Source organism: Salmo salar, chromosome 14 (assembly GCF_965601325.2).
Source record: "Salmo salar chromosome 14, fSalSal1, whole genome shotgun sequence".
Taxonomy (NCBI): domain Eukaryota; kingdom Metazoa; phylum Chordata; class Actinopteri; order Salmoniformes; family Salmonidae; genus Salmo; species Salmo salar.
Genome location: NC_138304.1, coordinates 6700235 through 6714161, shown reverse-complemented (window position 1 = coordinate 6714161; position 13927 = coordinate 6700235). Strand labels below are relative to the sequence as shown.

The 13927-nt window shown below is 39.9% G+C and overlaps 1 protein-coding gene across 1 annotated transcript in view; it reads right to left on the bottom strand.

Annotated features, from left to right (window-relative positions):
- Nucleotides 1–1193: 1193 nt before the first annotated feature.
- The window catches only part of LOC106568678 (protein disulfide-isomerase tmx3a), a 29715-nt gene continuing 16981 nt past the window's right edge, over nt 1194–13927 (bottom strand). The window contains exons 10-16 of the mRNA XM_014139200.3: nt 10249–10347; nt 9744–9801; nt 9475–9528; nt 9281–9337; nt 5321–5450; nt 4932–5000; nt 1194–2046 (exon numbers count right to left, since the gene is read on the bottom strand). Of these exons, the coding sequence (XP_013994675.1) occupies nt 1798–2046; nt 4932–5000; nt 5321–5450; nt 9281–9337; nt 9475–9528; nt 9744–9801; nt 10249–10347 (716 nt within the window). The 3' untranslated portion in view covers nt 1194–1797. The remainder of the gene's footprint in view (nt 2047–4931; nt 5001–5320; nt 5451–9280; nt 9338–9474; nt 9529–9743; nt 9802–10248; nt 10348–13927) is intronic.

Below are 13927 nucleotides of genomic sequence, written 5' to 3'. Positions count from 1 at the left end.
CCTAAACTCTTACATGGTTTGAGGTGCTTTGAAGAACTGTCTGGGTATAAAGTCAGAAGCTATGATGATTTCAGGAAATTTGCCCTCTCAGTTGAATAAAGACGTGTCCTTTCATTGGTCTAGACAAGGGTTTAGATATTTGGGTATTATTTTAACACCCTGCGCATCACAGCTTTACTCAGGAAACTATGCTAAACTGATCTCACAGATTAAGACATACTTATTGCGATGGGAAGATCTGCCACTTTCTTTAATTGGTAGGGTGGAAACGGTAAGAATGAATATGTTGCCCAGATTGCTCATTCCATTTCATGCATTACCCATTCTAGTCCCTGTGTCTACCTTCAAGCTGTTTCATAAGCTTATTTCCAAATACATATGGAAAAACAAGAGTCCTTTTTTTTTACTCAAAGACAAATGTGGCCTGGGCTTACCCAAATAAAAATATATATTTTGGGCCACTCAATTAAAAGCTTTGGTGGCCTGGATTAATATCTTATATTCTGAGAACAGTCATGGCAACCATGTTCTGTGTATGTTTGGTGGGACTTTGATGGAATATTCTCCTAACCCTCAGAAACCTGGACATGGGACAGTTCCAATGAAATGTGTCTAGAACATTAAAGGGCAATTCCACCACTTTCAACCTCATATTCATTATCTCCAGCACCATACCGGTGTCTACATAATATGAAAACTGCACATTTCTATGATCTGTGGTTAAAAAGAAAAGGATGTAAAAAAACGCTTCTCTGTGACATCACAGGGTAAGATTGAAAGTAAGAAAAACTGTGGTTTTCAAAACTTGCAACAAGTTTCTAGCCAGAGGAGGTTATTTTCTTGCTCCCCACGTCACTGCGAATTTCATAGTGTTTGAAAATCACTGTTTTGATGATATTATCGTGTAGAACTTGTTAACTTTATATTTCTTTCTACAAAATGTAGAAATGCTCCATTTTCACATATGTAGACGCTAGTATTGTGCTAGATAATTAAAATTAGGTTGATAAGTGGTGAAATTGCTCTTTAATATAGGATATTCTGAGAACATGGCATCACATTTAATCTGTAATGCCAAAACATGCTAAATAGGTTCTCAGGAATTTCTGCTAGCACACATAGAATGTTCCCCTAACTAACAGAAACCTGGATACAAACACCAGGAGAACATTACAGGTAACATTACAAAAATGTAGAATTGTTTGCTGGGTTTATTGATGGTGCTAAAAAAAACTAACACCACAGTGGAACAAAATAGAACAATTTCACTGTAAACGTCTCCTGTAACCCACTGTGAAGACATTTCCGGTTTATATAGGCCCTACAATTCAATGTCTTCTACAACAATGAACTGACATGAATTCATTAATGAATGTTTTAAATAAAAATATATATGATAAAATGTCCAAATCAAATAAATAAGAGTTTGGAGTGCTGCAACATAACCCTAATAATTTCTTAGAAAATGATTAATGACGTAGAAATTCAAGTATTGCTGAACATACTCAGAATAACTACTCACCCTGAATCGCCAATTGACCCCTAGTACCTCCTCCCTAGGGTACGTTGAAGCAATATGGCGAAAACACCACACAGTCTATAGGAAGGCAATTAAAGTTATTACCATATTGCTTAAACCTATCTCATTTTATTATATCTACCAGAGGGGCTAAGGGGTAGGGGTTTATTGTAGTTTATTTTTTTATTTAACCTTTATTTATCCAGGAAGTCCCATTGAGGTCAGAATACATATTTTATGAGGGAGACATGGGCAGTTCAATACTTCATACTTCATACTTAATCGGCCTTCTTCTCTGCCGGATTCTTCGCTTTCGTCTCAGTCTTCTTGTCTTCCCCAGGACCTTTGAGCTGCTTTGGCTCCACCCTCTCCCCAGTGATTGGTTCCTCGTCCTCTGTGTCGCTCATCGCCTCTGTGTTTCTCATTGAGCGCCAGGCCATGCATAGGCCGTAACAGATGGCACTTCCGCCGCCGCCGAAAACAACGACGAGGAAGGCGCCCAAAAGGGGCGCATTGGTAAATATATTCTGAGGAAGAGGAGAGAGAGAGAGAGGTGTAGATTGGTGGTGTTGATCTTGTGGTCAGGGCACAGAGGTAAGGCAAAGCCGCACTTTGCTATACAAAAAAAAATATCCATTATACAACAGCACTGATAAAATGTAATTACAGTTGAAGTCGGAAGTTTACATACACCTTAACCAAATACATTTCAACTCAGTTTTTCACAATTCCTGACATTTAATCCCAGTAAAAATTCCCTGTCTTAGGTCAGTTAGTTAGGATCACCACTTTATTTTAAGAATGTGAAATGTCAGAATAATAGTAGAGAGAATGATTTATTTCAGCTTCCCAGTGGGTCAGAAGTTTACATACACTCAATTAGTATTTGGTAGCATTGCCTTTAAATTGTTTAATTTTGGACAGTCCCTCCTGCAGCAAAGCACCCCCACAACATGGTGCTGCCACCCCCGTGCTTCACGGTTGGGATGGTGTTCTTCGACTTGCAAGCCTTCCCCTTTCTCCTCCAAACATAACGATGGTCATTATGGCCAAACAGTTCTATTTTTGTTTCATCAGACCAGAGGACATTTCTCCAAAAAGTACGATCTTTGTCCCCATGTGCAGTGGCAAACCGTAGTCTGGCTTTTTATGGCGGTTTTGGAGCAGAGGCTTCTTCCTTGATGAGCGGCCTTTCAGGTTATGTTGATATAGGACTCGTTTTACTGTTGATATAGACACTTTCGTACCTGTTTCCTCCAGCATCTTCACAAGGTCCTTTGCTGTTGTTCTGGGATTGATTTGCACTTTTCGCACCAAAGTAAGTTAATCTCTAGGAGACAGAACGCATTTCCTTCCTGAGCGGTATGACAGCTGCGTGGTCCCATGGCATTTATACTTGCATACTATTGTTTGTACAGATGAACGTGGTACCTTCAGGCGTTTGGAAATTACTCCCAAGGATGAACCAGACTTGTGGAGGTCTACAATTTTATTTCTGAGGTCTTGGCTGATTTCTTTAGATTTCCCCATGATGTCAAGCAAAGAGGCACTGAGTTTGAAAGTAGGCCTTGAAATACATCCACAGGTACACCTCCAATTGACTCAAATTATGTCAATCAGAAGCTTCTAAAGCCATGACATCAGTTTCTGTAATTTTCCAAGCTGTTTAAAGGCACAGTCAACTTAGTGTATATAAACTTCTGACCCACTGGAATTGTGATACAGTGAATTATAAGTGAAATAATCTGTCTGTAAACTATTGTTGGAAAAATGACTTGTGTCATGCACAAAGTAGATGTCCTAACTGACTTGCCAAAACTATAGTTTGTTAACCTCTTACATCTAGACGTTCCGCTAGCGGAACACCTGCTCCAATATCCAATGATGGGCGTGGCGCGAAATACAAACTCCTCTAAAATCCGAAAACTTCAATTTTTCAAACATATGACTATTTTACAGCATTTTAAAGACACGACTCTCGTTAATCTAACCACACTGTCCGATTTCAAAAAGGCTTTACAACGAAAGCAAAACATTAGATTATGTCAGCAGAGTACCCAGCCAGAAATAATCAGACACCCATTTTTCAAGCTAGCATATAATGTCACATAAACCCAAACCACAGCTAAATGCAGCACTAACCTTTGATGACCTTCATCAGATGACAACCCTAGGACATTATGTTATACAATACGTGCATGTTATGTTCAATCAAGTTCATATTTATATCAAAAACCAGCTTTTTTACATTAGCATGTGACGTTCAGAACTAGCATACCCCCGCAAACATCCGGTGAATTTACTAAATTACTCACGATAAACGTTCACAAAAAAACATAACAATTATTTTAAGAATTATAGATACAGAACTCCTCTATGCACTCGATATGTCCGATTTTAAAATAGCTTTTCGGTGAAAGCACATTTTGCAATATTCTCAGTAGATAGCCCAGCCATCACGGCTAGCCATTTAGACACCGACCAAGTTTAGCCCTGACCAAACTCTGATTTACTATTACAAAAGTTTGATTACCTTTGTTGTCTTCGTCATAATGCACTCCCAGGACTGCTACTTCAATAACAAATGTTGGTTTGGTTCAAAATAATCCATCGTTATATCCAAACAGCGGCGTTTTGTTCGTGCGTTCTAGACACTATCCGAAGTGTAAATAAGGGTCACGAGCATGGCGCAATTCGTGACAAAAGATTTCTAAATATTCCATTACCGTACTTCGAAGCATGTCAACCGCTGTTTAAAATCCATTTTTATGCCATTTTTCTCGTAAAAAAAGCGATAATATTCCGACCGGGAATCTGCGTTTAGGTAAACAGACAAAAGAAAACAAAGCATTTGGTCGACGCGGGCACGCGCCTGAGTCTCACAGTACTGTAACCAGCCACTACCCAAACGCGCTACTTTTTTTCAACCAGAGCCTGCAAAGCCACGATTCAGCTTTTTGCCGCCTTCTGAGAGCCTATGGAAGCCGTAGGAAGTGTCACGTTATAGCAGAGATCCCCAGTCTTCAATAAACAGAGGCAAGAAGAACGACACCTTGTCAGACAGGCCACTTCCTGCATGAAATCTTCTCAGGTTTTGGCCTGCCAAATGAGTTCTGTTATACTCACAGACACCATTCAAACAGTTTTAGAAACTTTGGAGTGTTTTCTATCCAAAGCTAATTATATGCATATTCTAGTTTCTGGGCAGGAGTAATAATCAGATTAAATCGGGTACGTTTTTTATCCGGCTGTGAAAATACTGCCCCCTAGCCATAACAGGTTAACAAGACATTTGTGGAGTGGTTGAAAAATGAGTTTTAATGACTCCAACCTAAGTGTATGTAAACTTCCGACTTCAACTGTATGTCAAAGTGAAAATGAAAGCCTCGTGCCAACATGTTCTGTGACTTACTGTAACAGTCGTTTTGGTGTTGAACGCAATCCTTATAAAGCATTGATAGTATCCATTCCCTCCCTGGGACTGATTGAAACAAGATTATTAATGTTGGATATTTTCAAGAAAGACATGGCATATACAAATGTTATTGGGTAATATACAATGTTTTGCTGGACACTACACATTGCATCAAATGTATCATAGTTGAACATGGTTCTCTGTATTTTACATTTTTTGTAAAAAAGTGTTTGTTTGAGCTTCAATGAAATTGACAGGGTTTGCACTTTGGAACTATTCTAATGTTTCTATTGTGCTGGGCAAGCTTAATCAAGCACAGGTAAATTATTTCAAAGATTTCAAATACAATTTAATCCCAGGTCAGATTTAGGCTTAGTTAGACTGACTTTAATCCGGCCCTTCGACACTCCATCGATGAACTTCACCAGCTGTTCCTTTGTCTCCACTTTGTTGGGCGGTAGGAAATATCCATCGTTGGACACGTTGAGCACGATAATAGAGGGCATGGCCAGTTCTCTGTCAACACATACACATAGGGTTTAGGGTTAGTTGTCAACACGCTGTGTCAGTGGCGATTTCAGTGAAGCCACTACACAACACAACAATAAACAATACATTAAATGCACTATAACAGTGACAAACGGTGCCCACAAATAGCTAGGGCCTACATAAAGCTGTCCCAACAACAGAGCTTTCTTTTTAGCACCATAGAGTGAATCGTTACCACCGCTACACATGGCTATCAGCGGAGCCTTGTCTGGCAGCAAAACAGTTTATCCAGACTTTTAAAAAACATAGCTGATATGGCTGTCTTGCTTAAATAAATACGGTCTCTACTGACTCCTTGTGGATTCGTGTAACTCGACAAGAACTGTGTTCTCCCTCAATAATAATGAATGCCGACATGAGTTTTGAACCATACACCAACATTATTACATTTATGTTCAGTAAATTCATCATGTCTGTTATTTTATCATTAACACAAGTAGCTCTAACTAAAAGCAAGTGCAAACAACTATTCATTCAGCCCCATGGAAATGGACACTAACAGAAATTCAGATAGATGTTAGTTCAGATCAAATAAAACAACTATTCATTCAGCCCCATGGAAATGGACACTAACAGAAATTCAGATAGATGTTAGTTCAGATAAAATCAGTAAGATGTTGAGGCATTAACTTCTCTTCTTTTAAGTCACCACAGAGAGAGAGAGAGTTGAGGGACAGTGTCTGACAGACCAATCAACCTGTACATGTACTCTACTGTATGCTTATTGTTATTGTTGAATGTATGGTTATTTTGACCCTTGGTTATTTTTGTTAATGTTGTCCCGTTGACAATTTTGATTCTCATTTTATTTATTTTTTTATATTGTAAATATCCAAAATAAGCTTTGGCAATATGTACATTGTTACTTCATGCCAATAAAGCTAATTGAATTGAGAGAGAGTGCGAGAGACATGGACTCAGCGGTTAGCCTACCATTTGAAGTATTTTATTATGTGGTCTAAAAGGGAAGGAAAATACAATTATGAGGATCCACTTTTATTGACAATATACTGACGCACAGACAGTGCATTGCACAAACAAAACAACCCTCACAATATGAACTGGAATTACATAGGTCCATTCCTTCACTTTTTGTGAACAAAACATTTTGAATGGGAAGAGACTCACTGGCAAACATGGTTACAGACCTAACAACATTATATAGTATCCCCTCCTCATGGAGAAAACCACATGAACTATTATAATACACAAAGTAAGCAAAACAATGAAATGCATCATTCTAACATTGCCTAAAATGATGAATAAGATACTAATGAGACCTATTTAAGCAACATAACAATGGAGATGTACAAACTATGGCATAATGGAATGATGAGAGGATAAGAATCAAGCCGTAATTTCGATTAAGACATGAGCAAGCTGAGACGGACGGTAGCCTACACTAAATTTGGAAAGTATTCAGACCCCTTGACTTTTTACACATTTTGTTACGTTACAGCCTTATTGTAAAAGGGATTAAATAAATACAAATTCTCATCAATCTACACACAGAACTCAATAATGACAAAGCAAAAACTGTTTTTTGGACATTTTTGCAAAAGTATTGAAAATCAAAAACAGAAATACGTTATTTACATAAGTATTCAGATCCATTGCTATTATACTTGAAATTGAGCTCAGATGCATCTTGTGTCCATTGATCATCCTTTAGATGTTTCTAGAACTTGATTGGAGTACACCTGTGGTAAATTAAATTGATTGGACATGATTTGGAAAGGCACACACCTGTCTATATAAGGCCCCACATTTGACAATGCATGTCAGAGCAAAAACCAAGCCATGAGGTGGAAGGAATTGTCTGTAGAGCGCCGAGACAGGATTGTGTTGAAGCACAGATCTGGGGAAGGGTACCAAAAAATATCTGCCCCAATTGAAGGTCCCCAAGAACACAGTGGCCTCCATCATTCTTAAATGAAATAAGTTTGGAACCACCAAGACTCTTCCTAGAGCTGGCAGCCCAGCCAAACTGAGCAATCGGGGGAGAAGAGCCTTGGTCTGGTCAGGGAGGTGAGCTCCAGACTTCCTCTGTGGAGATGCGAGAACCTTCCAGAAGGACAACCATCTCTGCAGCATTCAAAATAATCAGGCCTTTATGGTAGAATGGCCAGACGGAAGCCACTCCTCAGTAAAAGGCGCATGACAGCCCGCTTGGAGTTCTCCAAAAGGCACCTAAAGACTCTCAGACCAGGAGAAACAAGATTCTCTGGTCTGACGAAATCAAGATTGAACTCTTTGGCCTGAATGCCAAGCATCATGTCTGGAGGAAACCTGGCACCATCCCTACGGTGAAGCATGGTGGTGGCAGCATCATGCTGTGTGGATGTTTTTTAGCAGCAGGGACTGGTAGACTAATCACGATCGAGAGAAAGATGAACAGAGCAAAGTGCAGAGAGATCCTTGATGACAGCCTTTCCAGAACGCTCAGGACCTCAGACTGGGGCGAAGGTTCACCTTCCAACAGGACAACGACCGTAAGCACACAGCCAAGACAAAGCAGGAGTGGTTTTGGGACAAGTCTCTGAACGTCCTTGAGCGGCCCAGCCAGAGCCCGGACTTGAACACCATCAAACATCTCTGGAGAGACCTGAAAATAGCTGTGCAGCGACACTCCCCATCTAACCTGAAAGAGCTTGAGAGGATCTACAGAGAAGAATGGGAGAAACTCCCCAAATACAGGTGTGCCAAGCATTTAGCATCATATTCAATAAGACTCGAGGCTATAATCGCTGCCAAAGGTGCTTCAACAAAGTACTGAGTAAAGGGTCTGAATGCTTATGTAAAGGTGATATTTCAGTTTCTTATTTTTAATACATTAGCAACAAAAATACTAAAAACCTGTTATTGCTTTGTCATTATGGAGTATTGTGTGTATATTGATCATGGAAAAAAAATGACTTAATCAATTTTAGAATAAGGCTGGCAGCGAAACCGTCCAGCCTCAATTACTGCCTGGAACCTAACAAAGTGGGAAAAGTAAAGGGGTCTGAATACTTTCCGAATGCACTGCTATATCTTTATTTGTTTAGCCACACAATTTAATGCATGCTATAATTTTGGCAAGCACGTACCTATTCTCCTCCGTTTGTTGGTTGCGAAGGTTGATTGCTCATCTATATGTGGTGTCTAGCCACAATGTTTGGTTTCCCCAGCAGTCCTAGTTTAACAACGTTATCTAGATGTGATGCACAATTCTCATATTTTGAGTCCCTTTCAGACAGATGTTTTAAATCTTTAAACCCAGACATGGACCACCCACCCTCTCCACCAAATAGCAGGCAAGGGAAGCAAAATAGTGATTGCTTTGCGATGTTCACAGTTAGTCACTGCTTCCTTCCAAATCACTCATTGTTGAATTTGCGATTTCCGACTTGTGTAATATTTATGCCCAAAGGCCAATGAGCACTGAGAAGTTCTCTCTAATTTATTTTTATATGACAAGGAAAATAATTTTCCAGTAGATTATTGACGTGATTTATGATTCTAACTGCTTATCTAGCTATCAAGGATTTTAAAAGTATGATATTGACATTATCAGTCCAATCAAAGCTAACGTGATTTGACATAATTGTGTCTGTGGCCAATGATCTTTAACCTTCTTGGATGGGCATTTCTACTGTAAATCTATGGCTCTACCCCACCTGTCCTGAACGATGGGTCGCCACTGTGCTGTGTACGGAAGGCACTACTAGGCAGGCCTAGTCAATTGTGGATTTGTGCAAAAACTCTGGCTACTTCTGAATTTTAAATAAGGGCAGAAAAGAGAAATGACCACTCACTCCATGATGAGGCCATTGATGTACTCGTTTCCATCCATGTGACCAAACTGGAATTCTCTGAGAAGACATCAGGACCATATTCATTATGATACATCGTAGAAAAACTTATTGCAAAATAAAACGAAAACAGTAATTTCTTATTGGACAAGTTCAGATAGTACCTCCCCGTTTCGCTCTGTTTCAGACAAACTCACTTGCTATAGAGGTCCTTGTATTCAGTGGCCACTCTTTCCACCATGGTCTTGTAACTGGGTAGGGAGGAATATTTGATTAATAAGAATAGGCTGTTAATGTTTTGAGGGCAATATTTATCACATGAACAAAAGTTGATTTGTAAGAGTGATCTTGGCCTAATGGAAACTTGAGATCTACATGTGTAACTTGAATTGTAGCACATATGAGGTAAATGTGTAATTCAGGTGAACTACCCCTTACATTATATTGGGATAAGAGATATTCATACCGGATGCTCTCCTCAGTAGGGTTTCTCTCATCCACTATAGCCAGAGCCACCAGTTTGCCTATGGTGAGGAACACACATAAAACACCAAATATTTCCTATGGTGAGGAACACAAATAAAACACCAAAACAATTCTAAACACAGAAAAAAACACACATTTAACTTCACTTCATAACCATCATTCACATAGGATTTTATTCCTACCTGATTCATTAAAGCCACACTGTAAGAATTAATAGCAATGTAATGCACTAGTTCATACACTCACAGAATATTGGACACTGTTGCTTGCCCCCTTGTGGTAGACAAGTAGACACACAAAGACATCTATTCTCTTGAATACTTCTAATTCAAAGTTTTTTTTTTTACTGGTAAAGCACATCCTCTACCGTGTGTGTGTGTGTGTGTGTGTGTGTGTGTGTGTGTGTGTGTGTGTGTGTGTGTGTGTGTGTGTGTGTGTGTGCCTGCGTGCGTGTATCTGTGTGTGCATGAGAGAGTGTAACATACTTGTATCTCCCATTTCATACAAAGTGTAGCTGTCAATCTGGAGGTAATTAAGGAATCGTTCACTATTGATCCAGGATGCGAGGTCCCCATCATGTTGTTCTAAGAGACAAGAGAAATAATATATAATATACAAGTTTCTAGTCGAAGAATACTAATGTTAACGAGAGGCTGCTGAGAGTGATTAAACAACACAAAAATGCACTTGAAGACTTTCCCGATTGATCAACAACAGCCTAAGTAGGCTACAGTATAATGAACAACTTTTAGCAAATGATGATCCCCAAAAAATTGTAGCTGACTATGTTCTAGGGCTGCGGTGCGATTCTCTACCCTTCTCCCAAAGTGTGTAATCACACACTGCCCTTCATGGATTTATAAGGAATGGACAGAGGAAAGGAATATGGTGGAAACTCCCTCCGGACATGGTTGCACCAATCCAATGCTTTTAACTGTGTGAAGGGGAGTGAATGAGTGGACACCTCTTGGTGAAGGGAAAATAATTGGACTTCAACCATAGCCGTGGTTGATGATGTGATGAGTAGCTAAGCATAGCATACGATTCGGTAACAGTATCACTGCAGCCTAAGTTAATTTAATTCATGGCTGTTTGCAAAAAAGCCTGCTGTAAACAGCGCTCACATTTCTTTGTACTGCATAATTACAGGTGTGTCAGAGAGAGAAAACAAGTGTTGTAAATAAATTAGGTTGTTTTCACATATAGGCCTCTTTAAAATAACCAATCTCAGTCCTCTTTAATGTGAACTTTGGGGTAAAAAAAAAAGCTATATACGTAACTCTTTGTACTCACACTGCCCTTGCCTTTGAATGAGGACTTAACTCTTTTGCCAGTTCACTTCACCTATTTTGTGGTTCGAGTCTTTTTTGCATTCACAATGCTATGTTTAGAATGGAACTAAGATCTTTTTCCAACATTTACTCAATGCATTCTGGGTTTTTACAAAGTGCCAGATAAGCCATTCCATCATCAGATCATGTTATCGGACAGCTAGATATACCGACTTACATTTTGGGAGCTAATAGATTGCATTTAGTTAAAAGATGAGACATAATAATTATAATCAGAAGATATTAACATGTAAATATTATTGGTAACAGAGTAAATAGCATAAGAATACTGCGGATTAAATAATGCTGTAATTCAAAATTCTACACCCAATGCAGGGTACTGCTCCTTTAAGACCTAGCATTGATTTTGTGATTAGAGCTATCTAGAATCCTTGGGACATCCCTACCCTAAATCCTAACCTTAACCATAACCCTTACCTAACCTTAACCCTTACCTTAACCATTTTAAATGTCAACGTCAATAGGGTAACGTTAGGGTTGGGACGTCCCAGGGAGACCGGATAGCAATGACCTCACAAAATATTGTTGTCTTCTCACACCATTCAAACCCGACAATCAAATACACTGCTGATGAAGCGCTCTTAGCCTATTGCAAACAAATAATCTGAACATCGTGTCAGTACAAAACTCCACACATATTTTGGAATTTCTGTGTATCCTTGACAATCGCTAAACAATATCCAAAAACAGCACACCGGAACACAGAATTCAAGCGACCATCTCTTGAGATGGTTCGCTTCGGGGGCTCATGTGAGTGGTCAGAGTTCCTTTGGAGAGTTCAGACTGAACAAAAAATGAAGCGAACCGCACTGAGTTTAGAAAAATTTGCTGAAAGAGACAAAGTGTGAAAATACCCTTAATAATCACAAGATTGGGCCTAATAAAACTGAGCACAAAAATAAACGGTTTCAGGACCATTGACAGCTATGCAGCGCTCACGTCAATCCAGCACCGGCGGGGCCGCGCCCTGTGTTGATTGCTAGTGGGCTACTAAGCCTACGTGTTTGACATGGGCTGGAGCAGGCCTGAGCCGAGGCAGAGATAGTGCCATGTTCCTTATTTGATATTGCTCCCATTCCCTTTTTGCCAAGTTTAGAATTGTAAACTAATAGCAAATAGAAGACTATTGAGAGCACTGCTCCAGATCATTTGATATCAACCACAAGGGAAGAGGGATAAAGAGAGAGAGGGAGAGAAACTGTGAATCCTAAACCGCCCCCTAGCCCCTACTAACTCAATCGGAGGGCCCACCGTTGCCACGTGATGCTGACGAAATGCGAGGGTGACTTCCAGAGTGGCGATGGGATCAATAAACCCATCAACTTCGGTACACTTCTGACTTGAATGATGCAATTCATATTCAACTTATAAAAATAAAAACGACCATAGATTTACAAACAAACAAATCCCCCCCCGTCATTTTACAAGATATAAACCTCAGTAACAGTTAAACATTTAATTTGGGAGGTATTTCATCTGTAACATGTGTCAAGTCTCAAAATAAGACATAAACAAATGCTTTTGGTATATAATTAGGCATGCCTCTCCATTCTTTTGTATGAAATCGCATAAACTCCAAACATTTCGCATTGCGTGTCAGGATTGCACTTGCTCTGAAGCCTGCAGCCTTGCTGGCTCGGTCGAAGTGGCTGAGGGTCTAATTAGCCCTTACACTTTTAACTCACTCAGCTTTGGGACCCTTGTGCAAATGGTGGTACACTGTACTGACTATGGTACAGCAGAGACTCCAAACCCCATAAATCATGAGCGCACTGCATACAAAACAAAGCTGAGAGCTCTCCATGCAGAATCCGCCGGTGCCACCCAACTAAATCCAGCAAAGTGGACTCTTTTATCACCAGAACCTCCCAACAAAGCACACAATCCTTGGAAATAATTGCACAACAAACAGAACATAACAACTGCGATTAAATGTGTTTCAGACATAATTATGCACCATAGTGGTATTTTTTCATTTTCTCACCGGAATAGACAACCAATGATGTCATTGGTTGATTGAGCCTGCTGTCTGATATAAAAATGAATTGAGTCATGTTTTGTAGCAATTATTGTGGGCTTTGTGTTTTGTCAATTGCACGATCACGCTAGCATCGAGTAGATATGGTTGTCCTTGTTCAATAGAACGATTGGACTTTTCTCAACAATGTTCCTATTTGCCACGACATTGCAGGTTATCTAGGTCGAACTCATTTTCACTGGCTTTGTAACAGCTAATTCCTGACAGGAGCCTTACTTCCTTGTACCAATTTTGTTCCCACCCTCAAAGGCAGGCTTTTCAAAACAGGTGCTGTACTCGTTTCTACAGGTTCATGGGAGCTATGTTACTCTGCACTCTATCTGAGATTGCTAAATAATTACAATGGCTGCTTCTGATAATTCCTCTTTCCAAGAGCTGGTCGCTGAAAACGTTTTTGATGTTCTTTTACATAGGGACATACAGCCCTATTAATTTGAGCCAGAATACACTGAAGATGAGATGAGACAGTGAGAACAAGAATTGCCAGACCAGCAAGTAGTGATAAGGTGACACGACCAGACTCTGACTGGTGGTGCCTATGCGAATGCCGACAGAAGATATCTGTGCCGCAACGAATTTGATCATGGACAATCGAAGTTTCGACGCACATGTGGATAGAGGGGTGCTGGAGACGTTTTTATGAACCTCCAAGATCAACTAGTGGCAGCAGTCTAGACCATCTGGACCAGGAGGGCAACTGACAAATGAGTAAGGTGTTTTGCTCTCGGTAGCTAGCTAGCAATTTATGCTCTCTTTTTACACAAGGCAGTGTTG